The sequence below is a fragment of the Cricetulus griseus genome, chromosome 3 (assembly GCF_003668045.3).
Source record: "Cricetulus griseus strain 17A/GY chromosome 3, alternate assembly CriGri-PICRH-1.0, whole genome shotgun sequence".
Classification (NCBI taxonomy): Eukaryota; Metazoa; Chordata; class Mammalia; order Rodentia; family Cricetidae; genus Cricetulus; species Cricetulus griseus.
The window spans coordinates 215,709,222-215,728,682 of NC_048596.1; the positions used below are offsets into that span (position 1 = coordinate 215,709,222).

Sequence of the window (19,461 nt, forward strand, 5' to 3'; positions counted from 1 at the left end):
AGACTCATCCCCCCCCCCCCTTTCTCTCTGTGTATATAGAGGTCGGAGGGTGATATTGGACATCTTCTTAAATTGCTTCTCCATTTGACTTCTTGAGGCAGTGTCTCTTACTGAACCTGGAATTCACTGATTCATGAGACTAGCTGGTTAGTCACCCCAAGGCTCCCCCATCCCAGATTCCCTATTGTTGGGACAGGACACTGATGTGCCACGCTTTTACATGAGTGCTGGGGATAAAACTCAGGTCTTCAAGTCTGTGCAACAAGCATTTCACTAGGTAAGCCACATCTCCAGCCGCTAGAATCCTTTATCAGTCCTAGAAATTCAGTGTAATCCACTGCCCCCACCCTCATTTCCACACCAAGCGAACCACTAATTTCAACAAATGTAGTTTTAAGTTTTGCTTTCCCAAGAGTTTTTTTTTTTTTTTTTTTTTTTTTTTTATTTTTGGTATTCTGATTTGCATTTTTTCCTTTAGTAATTTGCCTTTGCTGGTGTGAGCACTTCGACTGTTCAGCAGGAAGAGCTGTAGCAGCCTCAGGTCTTGCACATGCGCTGTTTGTTTTTTTCAGAGGTAGCCATGTTCCCTTTACCAACCCCCCAACCCTCCCACCCCCGTCTTTCTCTCCCAGTTACATCTTGGCGCTTCTCCTTTTTGCGGATGAACTTTCTTAATTGGGGAGGGATAGGGGTGCTATTACTATCTACTCAGTTTGGGGAGCAAAGAGTGGAGGAGCAAAGGTGGCCTGGGTGAGTTTCTACTCTGATGGCATGCTTTTCCATGGGCTTCACTAGGCAATTGGCAGGGAATGGAGGGAGGCAGCTTCCTGGGCCAGGACGGAGAACCCTCAGGTTATTGGAACATACAAAACTAAAGCAAACGCAAAGAGGGTTGCAGTTTGTGGATTGAATACCCCCACTTCATGCCTGAACATCTGATGTGGGGTCTGTATGTCACTTCACGGCCCACCATTCCATTATTATCTCAGGCCTCTGGTTAGAACATTGACACCACAGGTGGATTGCTTTCTTTCTTTCGAGATAATTAGCATGCAAGGGCTTCTCTCCTCAGCTGGTTGGGATGTGCTTCTTTTAATAGCACGGTCACTGCCACTGTGGTGACATCTCTTGAGTCCTCTTCCTTCAGGCTTGTTCACCAAATCTGATCCTATGTGATTGTATCTTTAGTCTTTACCTTCTACTTTCAATGCTTTTATTCTTTTCAACAATGTCCCCTTTCTCTCTTTCTCTTCCTTCTATGCGCGCGCGTGCGCGCGCGCGTGCGTGTGTGCGTGTGTGTGTGTGTGTGTGTGTGTGTGTGTGTGTGTGTGTGTGTGTAAGAGTTGAAAATGTACATTTAAAATATCTAAGGTGCTTGGCTTTGCCATTTGAGTTGGAAGCTAATATGTATGATGAGCTTTGAAGGTAGTAAATATGTTTCTTTTCAAACACTGCACCTAGTTCAGAACTCCCACTCCAGACTTTCCAAAAAGCTCCCCCCTCCCTCCATGTCATTAACCTGCGATAAAAAAGGTTACGGCTGGACATTTTTCTTCCTACCCTGGGGTACTTAACCCAGGAGAAGCATAATGACCTATTGAGTTTTAGTGTAATCATATAATCAATGACCAGGAACAAGTGCATTTAAAGAAGAACAGATATATTTTGTAGTTAGTGAGTATCTAGTTTTGAGTATCCAGACTTGGTTAACTATGGCTTGCTTAGTGAATTGTGTGGAATAAACATAGAGAACAGCCAGGGACACAGTAGTTAACTGGATTATAATAAAATCAGTTCATTTTCTTTAATGCATAAGGATGCAGAAGATACTGGTTTTGTTTTAATTTCCTCTTTTCTTCCCTCAGTTTGCTTACCCTGGAAAAGTGTATTAAAATAAATTTAGTGCATGACTTTAGAAGCTAACAAATTGAAGTGTTATCGGACAATTTCTCACATTCCCCAAGGATAGTTCTTTAATTGTGTAGTGGAGACAATGGTTAAGTAGATTTTAATTTGTTAAACTGTGCTTTTATAGCCCAAAAAGTGAGGGAACAGGCCATTGACAAATGATGAAAGAAACAGATTCTGTGGATCACAAAGACGTGCATGCTGCAGTCCGGGCCATTTGTCAGCTGTTGTCTGGATCACTGTGTTCAGAGCAATGTTGGGTCCGTTTTGGACTTTGTGCAGAGTGATGGGCCTGAGTGTGCTCATTGGTGTATGTGTTCAGTAAAGATCACTCCAGCAGCATAGGCTATTCTTATTATTATGAATTGTTTTTCCTCCATAATTGATTTGGCTAACTTTTGGCCACAGATTTATCTCTGAGACAGAAAGATGTTAGTGGAAACCATGTAGCTGAAAGTAAAATAACATTTCTAGTTTGCTTTTGTTTTTTCATGTTAGTACTGTATTTATTATTATTTGCAACAAGGGAATATATGTGACAGCATATTTTTTGAGTTTCTATTTTTTTCTTGTAAGTTTTGTTTTAATATTTTTTCAGACTATGGTCATAGACTCTCCAGTCCCAGATCCTTATAAGCTTTTCTTGGCTGCCGTCAACAGTGTCATTTGATTGGTATCCCATACTCCCTTGTTTGTATGTTCCCATGATCAATATCAGCAACAATGTAGGGAACAGGGTTTCCCCCAGAAGTTCATATTTTTCCTCAACAACATGTAAGGGTGTGTGTGTGTGTGTGTGTGTGTGTGTGTGTGTGTGTGTGTAACTATGCAGAGTGACACATATTAATATCTTGCTTTTTCTGCCATAATTCAAAATCTAGGTGACAGGTTCCAATAGCTGATAAGCATTTCCTAGTGTAGTGGGCCAGGTTTACTGTGTAATCCCTTTGATAATGCTTTCCCTTCTGAATACACCAGGGGAGTTACAAAGGAGTCCTGCTGTGCAAGCGGATCAATAGGTGGCAAGTTGTTTGACCCTCCAAGCCAGACAGAGAATTTGGTGAATTGTTAGACAGGTTATTGACTGCCCTTTGGAGAGCCAGGGTTTGCATTCTCTAACTCCTTTCAGCTGGGGCTTGTATTTCATGTATGAGGCCTCCATTATCATAATCCATTTTTCGCTTTCATGTTATCTATCAGCGGCTCTCATAAGCCTCCTTTTTTTGAAGGGCATTCCCCATTTGCTTGCTCTAATTCTTTTTTTTTTTAATCATAAAATTGATGTTTTGTAACCAGCGGCAGTCTGTGTGAGTTGTTTATGGAGGTGCTTCGGGGAGGAAGATTAGCAGTAGAATTAAGTAAGAGATGACGGCTGTGGAGGGAGATGTATGAGCACACGGCCCATCAGTGCCATAGGAGGACATGGGGAAGAAGTACATTAAAGCTGAAGGTCCTGGCAAGTGTTATGATCAGAAGTATGTATCTTTGGATAATGTTGAATAGTGCTAATGGTCCACCAACACATTCCTACTTCAGTGGCTGGATTAGATAGATAGGAAGATGTACATGTTGACCATATATATTGTTTGAAAATGCCTCTACCTAGCAAGTGGGGGGATTGGTCCTTCATTATTCAAATGAGATTATTGTTGGACATGTGCAGAATGGTTGATGTACTTGTCACAGAATCTTCTGAACTCTGCATACGCCCCATGACACACTTACATACATTTAATCCGAGACCTTTATTGACACAGTTTTACCTACACACCTGGCAAAGAAAATCAAATAGAATTGTTTTTCAAATTCTTAACAAAATTTCCTAGGAACTTTAGAAAATATATTTTTAATTTTAATTATGTATGTATATGTGTGGGTTTGTGCATGTAAGTGAGGTGCCCGTGGAGCCCAGAAGAAGGCATGGGATGACCTGGAGCTGGAGTTTTAAAACAGTACAAGGTGTTAGAGGGTGCTGGGGATGCATCCCAGGCCCTCTGCAAGACCAGTAACTGCTCTTAATTGCTGGACCATCTCTTTAGCCTCAGAACTTTAAAATAGGTGTGTGTGTGTGTGTGTGTGTGTGTGTGTGTGTGTGTGTGTGTGTGTGTGTGTGCATTATGTGTGCATGTGTGGATAAGTGTACAGTGTCTGTACGCATGTATGTCTTCGTGTGTGTGAGTGTGTGATGGCATGTATGTGAAGTTCAGATAAAAACATTTGGGAGTCCGTTGTCTTCTACATTGTTTGAGACCAGGTTTCTCGTTCACCTCTGCAGACAGCAGGAGAGCTGACCTGGGGACTTCTGGGGTCTCGCTCCTCTCTGCCCCCCTCTTGCTATTGTGCTGAATTTATGCTGTCACACAGGTTCTGAGGATCCAAACTCAGGTCCTCACGCTGACAGGCAAGCATTTTATCCTCTGAGCTGTCTCCTCACCTCCTCCCAGGAACAGGTTTTGTTGTTTTGATTTTAGTAAGTAAGAAAACCTCTAGGTTTTCTCAGTCACTCAAATAATATTCTTCAAAGTAACAAAGTCTACTTGATGCAAGCACTGTGCTTACACACTCTGGACTGAAGATATAAATGCACACAGCCATGCTCAGAGGACAAGTAAAGGAAATCCTGGGCTTGCCTTCGGGGTTCAGACTTCTGAATTTCGGCTTGTGGTGGGAGACACAATGTTAGGTGGAGAAAGAATGCTCAGAGAGAGGCAGCAAATGCAGCTTTTGCAAAGGCTGCACAGCCTGGTGTTTCTTGTTCCTGCTGCAGCAGCTTGGAGCTGGCTTGCATTCAGATCTTCCAGTCTTCAGAGGAGGCCTTCCTTAAACAAATCTGTTAACATTTTTGTTTTCTGGATACCACAGCACTGATAGATGTAAATTCACTGGTTCATATTTCTGCCTGAAGTTACTCCATCTTCCACACTTGCTGGGCCTCCCATCCCTTGGTGAGTAGGCTCAGTTTCTGTTCAGCTTCCATGGCTTTGCTGCCCTTCTGCTGTCTTTTTTTTTCCTTCTTTTTTAAATTTAAATTAGAAACCAGCTTCTTTTACATGTCAATCCCAGTTCCCTCTCCCTCCCCTCCTCCCCTGCCCCCCACGCACCCCCTGTCCCATACCCTTTCTGCTCCTCAGGGAAGATGAGGCCTTCCATTGGGGATCTTTAAAAAAAATCTGTCATCATTTGGAGCAGGGCCTAGACCCTCCCCTGTGTGTCTAGGCTGAGAGAGTACCCCTCTATGTGGAGAGGGCTCCCAAACTCCATTTGTGTACTAGGGGTAAATACTGATCCACTACTAGAGGCCCCATAGATTAGCCAGACCTCCAAACTGACACCCACATTTATGGGGTCTGGAACAATCCTATGCTGGTTTCCCAGCTATGAGTCTGGGGTCCATGAGCTCCCTCTTGTTCAGGTCATCTGTTTCTGTGGGTTTCACCAGCCTGGTCTTGACCCCTTTGCTCATCACTCCTCCCTCTCTGCAACTGGATTCCAGAGTTCAGCTCAGTGCTTAGCTGTGGGTCTCTGTTTCTGCTTTCATCAGCTACTGGATGAAGGCTCTAGGATGACATATAAGGTAGTCATTAATCTCATTATTGGAGTAGGGCATTTAAGGTAGCCTCGCAACTATTGCTTAGATTGTTAGTTGGGGCCATCCTTGTAGATCTCTGGACATTTCCCTAGTGCCAGATTTCTCTCTAAGCCTATAATGGCTCCCTCTATTATGGTATCTCTTTTCTTGCTCCCCTCTATTCTTCCCTGCTATCCTCATTCTGCTTACTTCCTTTGCTAGTGGAGGCTCTGGCTCCACTATGATGTATGTATGATTCTTGGACAGTGTATGATTCTTGGACCCTCTCTGTCTTAGCCTTGTTCTCTTTCTTGATCTCTGTATATTCCCCACTGCCTCCAGTTCCTAAGATTCACTCCAGGTTCACCATTTCCTCACTATATCTTGGTGTGAATACAGACATCTTTTGTTGTTGTTGTTGTTGTTGTTTTGGTTTTTTTGTTTGTTTGTTTGTTTTGAGGCAGGGTTTCTCTGCAGCTTTGGAGGCTGTCCTGGAACTAGCTCTTGTAGACCAGGCTGGTCTCAAACTCACAGAGATCCACCTGCCTCTGCCTCCCAAGTGCTGGGATTAAAGGTGTGCACCACCACCACCTGGCAAATACAGACATTGTTACTGAGGCACATTCAGAGAGGACAGAATCCTGTGAAAAGTCAGTATCGTGAAAAGTCATAACACCAACTCCTCCCACAGGGCACACTGGCACCATGCAAACCCTACCTGTAGGAGCTGTTGAATGTAGTATGATGGCTACTGATTCATACTGGCGAGTCATTCCTGCCCTGATAAACCAGACACCCTTTTTGATTGGTGAGTCCATAATATTAGGATTACATTGTCCTCTTCCTTTTGTGGCACTGGGCATCAAATTCAGGGTGTCTTATATGCTAAGCAAATGTCTACTACTGAACTCAGGGACCCTGAGTCCCAGCGGCTACATATTTTGAATGCTACATACGTGGGATTATCATGAGTTCTGTGTTTCCTGTGTTGGATATCTCTATTCATTTTGCATTTGCTTGCTTGACCTAGCAATAATTGGAGGAATTATGTTAAAATCTTTCTCTGTTGGTGGGTGTGCCAATTTCCCTTGCCTTGTTAATTTTACATTCTCTCCTTTGTCATAAATGTGTTCACAGATTTTTTAACATGTTTGAGGGTAATATTAGGCCTATTTACAGTAAAGACATGCTTCTATTGGTGAATTCAGTCTTTATCACTGTGTAGTACCTATATACCCAATAACTTTTATTGTTGCTAATAATTTTGTTTTATATTAGTGTAGCTGTTTTATGGTAGAAAGAAAAAATACGAAGTAATAGACTTTTATCTGGAAAGTATTTTCCAATTACATTTTTATGACTATTGAGTTATTTTTCTCAACTTCTAAATTTCTGTCCTGTTTATTCATGCAGCTTCTTCCTTCCATTCTCATTTCTTCTTCTTTTTTAAAAAAATTGTATTGAGTAAGACTTTGGGTGCTTTAAAATTTTTATTTTTATTTTTTCACTTTCATGAAATTTGAATTTATGTAGGGTAATTCCATTCCTTATGGCTACTCATAAAGTTTTATCACACATATTTAAGTAAAATCTGAAACTTAATAATATTCTAATATTTCTTATGAAGGACCTTAGGATACTTTAATTTTCATACTCTCAACTTGTCTAGTATTTTAGATTTGTCTTTGAAAGTTCTCAGATGGTTGACATTGTTCTTATTCTGCACACTGTGTGCCTGTGTGTGTGTGTGTGTGTGGGCACTCTGTGTATCTCTGTCTACATGTGGACATACTGTATATCTGTGTGGACACACAGTGTGTCTGTGCCCTTATGTGGGCACACTGTGTACATTTACACTTACTTGTGTAACCCTTTTTGGTATTGTCTTTCTGTAATTATTTTCTTTCTTTTTGAAATATCTTCTTTCTAATTACCTTCCTAAGAGATGTCTCCTAGAGTTTGTTTATTTAAAACGAATTAATTACTTTCCTATCTTTAAAGGCAATTTTGAGTGATCAAATTTATTGCTACAAAGTAGAATCATTAATATTTGAGGAAAATATTCAAAATTACACCCAGAAATAGTTGTTGATTTTTGTCCTTCAGATAAAATTAGCCTGTTGGTGGAGCCACTCAGAGCATGAAAGATGGTCTAGGGTGGGGTCACTCCCATAACTCAGAAAGGTGGAGATGAGAGGTCAACTTTATAACACAAGATCATAACTTTTGCTTTCAAAAGTGTTCTTAAGAATTAAAGTTGTAGTTTTTTAAAAAGTAGACATTATTTGAAAAGATGCTAATACACTTCTTCACAAAGGATATCTTGCCAGGTACAAAGGGTCTGTGTTAGGAGTCTCTAAGACTATCCCCTGTTCCCATCATTTTTTAGGAGGTCTCCCAGGACTCAGCATACACAGTTATTCTCTTTTAAGCTGTGGTCTGTTATGGACATACAACAGTCACAGTCATCAAAGGGAAAAAGACATGGGAAATTGCCTGGGGAAACAAGCTGGGAACTTTTAAGGTCTTCTGGGAGAGTCAGCAGCAACACTTTGCTCTTCAAGGATGAGTTGTGGCAACACATGGTGGGATGGCTCATCTTGATGGTCAATTTGATTGGACTGAGAAACTCCCAGGAGGTTAGTAAAGCACACTACTGGGTATGGTCATAAGGTGTTTCCAGAGAGGACTGACTAAAGGTGAAAAAAAAAAAAAGACAAAATCTGTGAGTGAAGAAATTCTCTTTGTGCTTCCTGGCTGTGATGATGTGAACTATTTGGCTCTGCCATGCCTCCTTGTCATGATGGACTGAGACTTAAGAACCTATGAGCCAAATAAATCTTTCTCCCTTTAAACTCACCAGTGTTTGTCACAGTGATGAAAGTCTTAGTAACCTACTGGTCAAATGTTGCTAACCAGGGTAAGCTCAGCCTAGGTTTCTTACTGGGGATCTAGACAGATAAAATAAGTCTTCTCATCTATGGCATATTGGTATTTCTGACAGGAGAAGTTCTGTTTTTTGGAAGCAGGGCTGCCCAGCATCCTATAGGATGCTTTGCAATAGTCTTGACTTCTACCCACTAGATGTTGGTAGTATGCTTCTTCATTGGGGCAACAAAAACCTCCTCCAGATGTTGCATGTTGTCAACTGTCCTCTGGGGACAGTGGTTGAGAACCATTGAGTTAAATCATAGGTTTCATCTTAACTACAAACAGAAGGATCTTAGATTTATAAATCTAAGTGGGTTACTTCTTTTTCACATTCACAGTACCTTTCAATTTCTAAATCTTTGTCATGTGATTCTAGCAGCAACCCCATAGATGTGTATCCAGGGATGTGTATTCCCCTTATATAGATGAAAGCAATGATACCAAGAGATGTGAAGCTACTCTGTGGCAGAGCAAAGAGAAAATAGTAGTAGTAACACTAGTATTATTAACAGTAGACATGCGTTTGAAAACTCGCTATGACTCCTGACATTATTTGAAATGATTTGCATGACCTATGATCCCCTGGCCCTCACACTCTCTCATTTCTCTCTTCCACGATGTTCCCTGAGCCTTAGGTGTAGGGGTCATGTTATAAGTATATCAACTAGGGCTAGACACCCCACAGTCAGTTGTTCTTTTTATTTTGACCAAAACAAATTTATCGGATGAGGCATGGGAGCTATACTTATCTGTGGTTATGAGGATAAATACAATGCAGTTGGGGATTAACCTCTGTTCATGACCTCACCAACTATAGGTAGTTGACTAGATTTACAGTATAAGGCATGAACTTCCTCCTCTTGAGCAATCCAATTAGACAGATGTTGGTTGCTTCCAAGATGTAAGTGTCACTGTTGCACCCTTGGGGACCTCTTGCCATGCTACTCATTGTTGAAGTTCTTGCTCCTCTTGGAATATCCATTTCATAGGCCCTATACTCTTGATCCCAAGTTCTCATTTCTAATATTTCAGAGGACAAAGCCTTTCTTTCTATAAGCATGGTAAATAAATCTTATTACCCTAACAAGACAAATTTTGGGAAAGACCTTTCACAACTGTTTAAATACACTACATCGAAGGAGCTAGGATTAGTTGTGTGACACTGCCACCACTTACCATCGGCATGCTTCGTTTCTCTCTCCTGGGCTCTCATCAAGCTCTAGTTTATTTTGTGTGTGGATTTCTTTTGGGAAGCTGGGAGATGAGACTCTAGCTTCAGACAAGACTGTTGGGTTAATTCAGATGAATGTTACTATTTGGATGTGACCTTGAGAAACCCAACATTTGCCAGTATTTTCAGATCTAGCCAGTGTGGAAGAATTAAGGAGGCTTCTCTGACTTTGTAACACTGCTTTATACAATGCACTTGCTGCTGCCATCTCTGTAATTACACTTACATCTTCTGAGCTTTTTGGTTCCAACTCAAGAGGTTCTTCCACATTTTCTTGACAGGCATTCTTATTTGAAGACCACAATCTCTTGAATTTTGTAGCTCTGTAACTTGAATTGTCAAACCCACAGGTTTAAATTTGTGTTAGTACCCATGACCCATGATAGACCTTTCAGACATGAATACTTTCTTTCCTTCAATTAGTTTGGTTATAAGTCTAAACTAGGGAACTAGAGGGAGAGCTTAGTCAGCAAAGTGCTTGTTTTGCAAGTGTAAGGACCCAGAGCCTGTGCCTGAAAAAGCTGGGTGTAGTTGTGTCAGCTTGTAATGCCAATGCTGCATGGATGGTGACAGGATTCCTGGGGCTCACTGGCCAGGTAGCGTAGCCTAATTCATGAGACTCAGAGCAATGAGAGATCCTGTGTCAAAGAACAAAGTGGACACCTGAGGTTGTTGTCCTCTACCTTCCTCCCCCTTATGCACACATTTACACATGCATAAACACACATATGCATACCATATAATACATATATGCAAGTACACACAAATAAATAAGTAAATAAAGTAAGCTGGAGTTTTCTTTCCACACTGAGATTTTGGATAATTTCATTTTGTCACAGCCTTAGAGAAAACTATATATAAATTAACCTACTATGAAAAAAAATCATTGAATGGCAGGATTGAAAAGAATATTGGAAAAAGTGTGGTGTCTTGGCATCTTTTTATAGTTGTAAATATAACTGTAACTTTGCACAACCTGTTAGTAAGTCTGCTGTTTTGTAATCAGGTTAGCAAACTGTCTTCTAAAAAAAAAAATCTACATTTTTCAGTTGTTTTCAAACCATCTTTCTAAATATGACTTCATATGTGCTGCTAAGATCAAGCATATAAAAGTGATGTTTCTTTACATGTATATATTTTAAAAGTTCAAATCCACTACTTTTTCTCATAATAAAGTCCAATGGTAAGAATAGGTGATTTTCATTAAATGATACTTCAAAATTACAAGTCTGAGTGGCCGGTGAGTTTGCATAGTATCCAGTAAAAATCATTTTTGTCTTTTGAACAGCAAACCTGAGTACAAGCAGTGAGGTAGTTTGTATAAACATGAGGGCGGTCTTGAAAAGCTCATGTGAGTTTTCACTTGAATGTGGTTGGCAGGTGAAAAGTTGCCACATAAAGAATGCCTTTCCCAAGCCGGACATTGGTGGCGCACGCCTTTAATCCCAGCACTCGGGAGGCAGAGGCAGGCGGATCTCTGTGAGTTCGAGACAAGCCTGGTCTACAAGAGCTAGTTCCAGGACAGCCTCCAAAGCCACAGAGAAACCCTGTCTCGAAAAAAAACAAACAACAACAACAACAACAAAAAACAAAAAAGCAAAAAGAATGCCTTTCCCACCCAAACGAGTTCATCTGCATGTGGTCCAGCCGGCTAAAGATTTCACAGCACATGTGAAATGTGCATTTCAATTAGGGTTTAAAAAACAGACAGCATGCAGATTTTTTGAAGGAAACACCTTGGAATCTTGCATGTAACTGTGAAAGTTTGTGTAATGTCATAAAATACATTTTGGGAAAAATCTTGCTAAATTATTATTACAACCCTTAAGTATGGCAATCTACAGTTGCTACATTTAAAGTCTAGTGAAGTTCATGTTTTAATCCATAGCTGTTCATCTTGATCTGTCTGTTGTCTGGAGCACAGTGCCAAAGTAGTCCTTAGAAGGGTCTGCTTCCCAGGGAGTCTCTGCAAGAGATTCAGCTGGAGCAGATTGCACCTCATCTACCGCAGAGTCAACGAATGTACTGATCACCAATGTAGTTTGTATAAACTACATTGTTAGAAGAAGTAAAGATGACCCTAGGGACTCAGGGCCATGTGAGAAATGATTTTTTTGCCATGTCAGTTCGGGAAAAGCCAAATGAACTTGAGCCATTTTGGTCAACTGTCTTTGTAAACTTTGAAAGAGTGACTCTATTATATCTTGATCTGATATCAACACAGCTCCAAACTGTCATGGGAAAAATGTAAATTGGATTTGCATGTTCTCTGAGAAGGCAAGAAAAATGTAAAGGCTTTTGAAGAATGTTAACAGAAAATGGTTAAATTGATTCCAATAGTTATGGGGTTCACTTCAGTTTCCTGGAATATTGACTCTGTGGAATATTAAATTATTGGAGGATGCTATACAGATCAATATACATCTTCCTGCCATGTGTTTCACTGCACAAGGTTGCAAAATACTTAATATTTACTCCATAAGTGCTAATACACACTGAATAGGTTCTAGAGAGGTTTTTTTTTTTTTTTTTTTTTTGTGCTAACATAGGATCCCTCCATTAATGTTCTCCCAGGAGGCTAGAGACAGGGATATAAAAAGAACCTTCTGCAAGGAAAGTGGCATTTAAAGCCACAAGTCATGGAAAGAGTTGGAAAAACCACAGAAGGCTACATAGGTGAACATCCACAAAGAAGGGGCCAGGGAGCCAGGAAGAAGGAACATGTTCTTCAAGGAACCTATCTTTATGGCTTTTGTGCTGATGGAGCCATATTAGCTAGATGTATCCAGTGTGTTTCAGCTGAGTGTTTGTGCTATGAGTGGAGAGGACCACATCCCTGAGCCAGTGTTTGTTTACCTACATGAGGGGAGGAAATGCCATTTCCCCACTACCTGAAGGTCTCGTTGAAAAGCAAACTTCATATTTGTCTAAATGTGACAATATGTATCTATATCACACGCCAGGCCAACCTTTCCTGTGGCCCACCTTGAGCTCTTAGGCTTGGCTGTTTTCTCTACTCTCCCTTCCTCCATTTCCTCTGCCTGGAATATTTATCATGTTTATCTTTAATTGACACATAATAATTATATATATTATATATATAATAATTATATATATGGGTACAAAATGGCCTTTCCATACATGTGTACAATGTATAACAATCAGTTCAGGGTCATTGGTGTATCTGTCATACTACACAAATCTATCCCTTCTTTGTGTTGGGAACAGCCCAAGTCCTCTCTACCAGTTATTTTGAGATAGCTAATTAATTGTTGTCAATCAGAGTCACTCTACAGTGCTGGAGACCATTAGAAGTCAGTCTACCTGATTGTATCCCCACACTCATTGTCCATTCTCTCCACCTCCCCTATGCAAATATTTACTGAGCTCACATTGTGAGCCAGGCACCAGTAGGATTGGAGGTCATGCCAGGAATGTGCTCTGACAAGGGATAGGACAGCCAGTTCTTGCTGCCACATAACTTTTGTCAGGGAGGGGGAGGCTAGTCAGAAAACATGAATGAGCATATAAAGCACTATAACAAGGGGAGGAAAGTGCAACTGGAGCCTGTTCTTAACCCAACTTGGGAACTAGGAATGCTTCCCGGAGAGGGTGACATTATAGAAAGACCTGGGAGATCATCACAGGAAATGGAGTGGGAAGGAGGTGGATGCTCCAGGCAAGAGGAATAGCATTACCAACAGTAGATGGGAACAAGAAGGGTGAACTCTGAGGACGGAAGTGGTCCCCTTGGCCATGGCATGGAGTGAATGAGAGCTCTGGAGAGGGTTGGACACGGGGATCTTAGAGGGCAGGAGACTGGGCTTTATTCTAAGATCAGCGGGATACTACCACACCAGTGAAAGATTTTACTTGACAATTAATTAGCCAGATTGGCATTTGGAACAATTATTCCAGCAATTCAGATAGGGAGGGCAAGACCAGCAAGCATTGTATGGTCTCTCTGTGTGTGTGTGTGTGTGTGTGTGTGTGTGTGTGTGTATGTGTGTGTGGTGTATATGTATGTATCAGATAGATATGTCAATTGGTTAACATATGAGATGTTAAAGTTACCCCTAGATACCCAACTTATTCATTTCAGTCCCAATAAAAATGGGAAAACAGAAAACAGAAGAGGCATTTGTTTTAGGGATGGGAGGGGTGATGAACAACCCAGCCACAGGCTGACTGAGTTTGTGGTAGATGTGGGATGTTCAAAGGGAAATGCCACTGAATCTTAAAACTGGGTTGAAAAGAAACCAATAAGTTGCATGTTCTAAAAGCTGCAGGAACAGGTAAGATCTCATAGGTGGTAGTGTTGACTGAGCAGAGGACAGCCCATGTGAGGTGTCTGAAGTGGGGTACATTCAAGAAGATCTCACAGGACAGAGAGAAGGAGGAACGAGGGGAAGAAGCAGCCAGGTTGGGACAGGGTGGGGTCTTGGAAACCTAGAAAGAGCACATTTCAAAATAGAGGGATGGCCAAGCAAGAGGACTAAAAGTTACTTACTAGGTATTTCCACAGGAAGTCAATAAGACTTTGGTGTGATAAGCTTCTGGAAATAGAGTTTAAGCCTGGTGTAGAGTTGAGATGAGAGTTGGAAAGCAGATGAACAATGACAATGAGGCGAAGCCACGTTTAAAGATTTGGCTTAAAGCTAGAAAGATGGTCCACATACTAGAGTAATGGGTGGGATGAAGGCAGGCACAATAAAAGATGGAAGACTTTCAAGCATGATCCAGTGCTTGGTAAAAAGATCTAACAGAACAGGTTCTGAGGTTTAAGTTTTAGGAGAGAGAGAGAGAGAGAGAGAGAGAGAGAGAGAGAGAGAGAGAGAGAGAGAGAGAGAGAGAGACAGTGAGAGGGGGGTCATGAGTAAGGATGGGATCCAAAATAATGACAGAAATGACCTTAGCCCAGGGTACCACCCCTTTTCTGGTGTGGCAGAAGGGAAGGATGGAATAATTGGTTTTAAAGCATTGCTCTATAGCGTTTGTTTACATTGTGTTCTTTTAAAATGTTTCTTCACAGACACTACCCAAAGCAGTCCTTCACCACGGTAGCGGATACACCTGAAAACCTTCGCCTGAAGCAACAAAGTGAACTGCAAAGCCAGGTAACATGCAGGACCTCTGCTTCAGGATGCCAATACCTTAAGGATCCTTAAGCCATTCTTCTGAGGATGTTGTCATTGTATAGTTCATGCTGACCACCAGCCAGTATGGAGACTGGCAGCAGGCCTGTCTGGACACTCGGGGGGGGGGGGAGTGCTGAACATCTGTATTGCCTCCACTCTTGGATCATTCAGATATTCTCAGTTTGGTGATTCACATGGGACTAGGGCAAGTAAATGACTTCTGGTCAGAGGAAATGTTTCCCAACAATATTGATTTATTTGGCCCTAAATATTTAAAAACATTTTGTAAATAGCATTTCCATGCTGCATATGTGGGGTAAACACAAGGTGTTAACTTGACCCAGTTGCATTTCATGTGGGGCTAACACCCTGTCTGTGGATCTCACACTGGCTTCTAGCTTTGTTTGCATCCTGTCACTTTATTCATATTTTTTTCATATGTCACATTGACAGCATGAACAAAGATTAGAACACCACAATTGGCTCCCAGTCAACCATTTTAGATGCCAACTTGCCTTCAATATGTTGTAGCACTTGGGCTAGGACTTGGGTTTTGAGTGGCAGGGTTTTCTATGGGGACACCCAATCTCAATGCAAAACACAGGACACTCTTTCAAAGACATTACCTTGACTGACATGGTAGAAGAAGATGCTGAGCAACTTCTTGGATGATTATTGGTCATTGATGTAGTAAAAACTGCACCTAGGAGGGAGAAGGAAGAAAGAGGGAAGAGAAAAGTGGGCAGAAAGGGCTGTAGGCCCTTTGAGCTGTTCATTAGTTGTGGCCTAGGGTCGGCTGCCTGGGTTCTCTGTACGTCTGTAAAACAAGACAATCTGCCTTGTTTATCTGTTAGGAGGGAGCTGCAAGTATCTGAAGTAGGGAGAATGAACTTATCCTTCCACAGAGCTACAAGCTCCTTTTCAGTTTGTATTTCCAAAGCCATGCATACAACAGGGAACTAACAGGTACTAGCTCATCAGCTGAGCTGAAGGCACCCACAACTGGTCACCATACCAAAGGGAGTTGTGTGCTTATGAAAGACAGGGTCAGTGTTACTATAGGACTTCTGCTCTGTCTTCAAGGCCCCATTCACACCCAGCGAGGAAAGGGTTAAATCATTTAAAAAAGTTTTTAAAAAGTTAAGTTTGTGAAGGTGAATGTCAGTATCCTGGAGAGCCCCTGATATAAAAAGGAAAAAAAAAAAAAGAGAGAACTTGTAATCTTTGAGAATGTGAGTCTGGAGTTCTGTCCAAGAGTTGACAGTTTCTGGGGTAAGATAACTTCCACTGTGGTTTATCCGCTTATGGTGGGAGCTTGTGATTGCCTTCAGTCTCTTTCTGTGGGACTTGGAACCATTTCTCTGTCCATTTGATGACAGGAATAGAGCTCAAAGGAGGATTCATTGTTGGTTAACACCATGAAAATTGGTTGGGAGCTACTGTATGATTTGAGTAAAATGCCAGTCCTGGTGTGCTAAGCCATTAATTTCAAAACTGGGCACTGGCCAAGGAAAGATGCTGTTTTGTATTGGTAAAGACATCCCTGCTTTACATTCCAGAGGACTCAGGTTTAACCTATGCACATCACTACACTGTTCTTTCCAAGTTGGGGGTCATCAGGCAATCATAGAGAATTAGTTCAACCGAGAGGAAAACAGAAATCATTCCGCCAATCCAATGCTTGTTTCCTGCCTATTGCAAACCCTGGTACTGCAGGAAATTTTAGTTAACCTTCTCCTTGAGGAGTCTATAGAGCATGTGAGGACAGAGGGCCAGGACAAAGGACCAGCACACACACGGAATGACTACGCCTAATTGATAGTATAGACTCGGAAAGAGGGATTCATGTGGACTGGATGGAGCAGAGCTTCATGCTCATAGTTGAGCGTGAATGGGACCTTGAAGACAGAGCAGAAGTCTCATAGCAACACTGACGCTGTCTTTCATAAGCACATAGGTCCTTTTGGGTATGGTGACCACTTGTGGGTGTCTTCAACTCAGCTGATGAGCCAGTTCATGTTAGTTCCCTGTTGTATGCATGGCTTTGGATATACAAACTGAAAAGGAGCTTGTGATTTTGTGGAAGGTGGAGTTCATTCTCCCCCATGTAACAAGGTGCAGACTTTGGAAGCAGCATGAACAGATGCTGCCAGTGGGTGGGCCAAGAGCTAACAGAGATGTGCACAAAGGGCTGTGGGATCCCAGGCAGTGACCAGCTGAAGGCAACAGGTTCTCTGTAAGATTTTGCTCAACTACAATCTTCTCTTGAAAGAAATGGTGGCATGCCATCAGACCGGCAATGTGGGAAGTTAACCTCTGTTCAGGAAACATGAACCCATTTCCTGCTATGTTTGAGGAATTGGGAAGTGGGTCACAGATATAAAGTCATTGTCTTCATCAACAACATCCTTGCTGTTTTCCAACCATGCAAATCTTTTATTACCTCTCAAACAGCCCTCTGACACAGGCATCTGTTGTTTTTGTAATTTGAGTGAAACATCTTATAGAGGATTTAAATAACTTGACCTTCTAAGCTTACCTAGTAAGGGGTCAAACTTAGAAGCAAACTGGATCTGTGTGCTCCTCATGTCTTAACCAGTACCCTATGCTGTTGCTCCGAGGCTGCCTTGAGAACACGTATAGGACAGCGCATGAATGGAGGAACTGTGTATCCAGTAGCAGTAGGAAAAGATCACTAGGATTTTGTCTGAGAAGTTATGTTTCTGTTAACAGTGCATTCACTTTTGCAAAGCAGACGAACGATATCTTCCCTAATTGTAATACTTAGTAATGGTATGTTTGATCTAATTTTAACTTACTAAATGATTTGGTTCTGCAACAGACCATTTCCTTAGAGTCTTGATCTCTGGAATTTTAAATAGCCCACCAAGGTTGGAAGGAAGACTGACTATTAATCTTTTGTATACTTATTTTGACAATTTTTAATGCTACCTGAATTAAATAGATTCATAGCTCTGAGTCTTCAAATTCTGTAGTCCTTTAGAATTGTTTGCCTAATACCAGTTTCTTTCAGTTCATTAGCTGATTTATCAAGTTAGACAAAAATAAAATGAAGGGAACAACAGAATTGACTTTTCAGTCCCATCTAGGCAGTATTAATAGCTGTACATCATTATCTCTTTACCTTTTATCTCTCTTTTCTTCCCCTCCCCACTGTTTTGTGGAGGATTGTAAACATTGTCAGCATTTTAAACTATTACTCCATCCCCTCAAGCATTTATGGGCTCTATTAGGTGCCAAGTTGTCATCAGAAAGCAAGATCAAATGCTGGAAAGCAAACAAGCACACCAGGGGTAGCATCTCAGAACTGTGCAAAGCAGTGGCTTGCAGGTGTTAACCAACTTGCATACAACATACAACTGGGGGGGGGGCATCTACTTGGCCAGCCAGATCATGGTGGATGTGGACTGCTCTGGTTACTGCCCTAAGAGAAGAAGAGAGGAAAGGAAAGCCTTTTATCATCACTAGCTCCCCTTTCATCAGACATCACAAGATGAACTGCTTCAAAGAAACTGCATCAGTGGTGCTTCTGAACTCCCACTGGCCTGTGTAGCCCATTCGACAAGGAGAGCAAGTGGAACTCTCTCTTCAGTGGTTAGCATTATGATTCACCTGTGGGGCATCAGGCTTTCATAGCTCATCTGGGGATCAACATAATATCCTTTCTTCTTATGGTAAAAATGTGAACCCTAGCTTGGTGAGAGATGGTTCAGGGGGTAGAGGCACTTGTCACCAAGTGCAAGGACCTGAGTTCAATCCATGGGATCAATGTGGTAGGAGAGAACCAAGTACTTCACGTTTCCTTTGTCTTCCACATGCATGTCATGACATGTGGGTACATGGGCATGTACACAAACACACACATATACATACAATAAATATAATTTAAAAATTTAAAGACAAATTGAGCCTTGACTTCACAGACCTAACTTACAAACAAAAGTTGGAAACCAAACGAGTAACTTGGAGAAACTTGAAATGTTTAAGACCTCCAGCCAGATGAAAAGCTTTTTGTGGAGGAAGTCCCCTGAGCTTACTTTATTAATATTCGGTTATAGGAGATGTCTATCTTTCCAGGATGGGTGGTCCACACTCTTGAGAAAGAGAATACTGAAATATTGCCAGTTCTCTGTATCAGGAGTCAATAGACTTTTTTTTTTATTGCCAGGTAAGTGATTCTTTAAATAGTTATTTAGTGGATGCCCACCTCTGCCCTCTTAGAAAGAGAACACTATGAGGCTTTGCACCCAAGGCCAGGAAGGGACAAACCCCCACTTCCTCCTAATTCCCACTTCTCCTCACTCTCCCACTTCCAGAGCTTTTGGGAACCCTGAACTTTAGAGGGCACAACTTTGAAAGCTACTACTCAAAATGAAGATGAAATTCTTGTAGCTTCCCCCACTTACCTGCAGATAGTACCAGCTCACATCTGCAATCCTGTTGGAAGCCTGTTGACGTTCTTTAATGGATTATATGTAATTTATGGTCATGGAAACTATAAACAACTGAGAGAATGATTATGGTCAGGATACAAATCATTCTGGGACCTGTGAGGCTTCCCTTTGTACTCCTTGTTGTTTCTGCTTTGATCTCTCCAGTTTTTGCAGAGTCATAGAAAACACAGATTACAGCAGGTGGCTTGTGATAGCAGTTAAGGTAAATAG

General features: G+C 41.5%; 1 protein-coding gene across 3 annotated transcripts in view; it reads left to right on the forward strand.

Annotated features, from left to right (window-relative positions):
* The window catches only part of Nebulette (LIM zinc-binding domain-containing Nebulette), a 359,562-nt gene that overhangs the window by 135,305 nt on the left and 204,796 nt on the right, over window positions 1-19,461 (forward strand). For all 3 annotated transcript variants that reach the window (XM_035441482.1, XM_027405281.2, XM_035441481.1), the window contains exon 3: window positions 14,671-14,755. In XM_035441482.1, coding sequence (XP_035297373.1) covers window positions 14,671-14,755 — 85 coding nt within the window. The remainder of the gene's footprint in view (window positions 1-14,670; window positions 14,756-19,461) is intronic.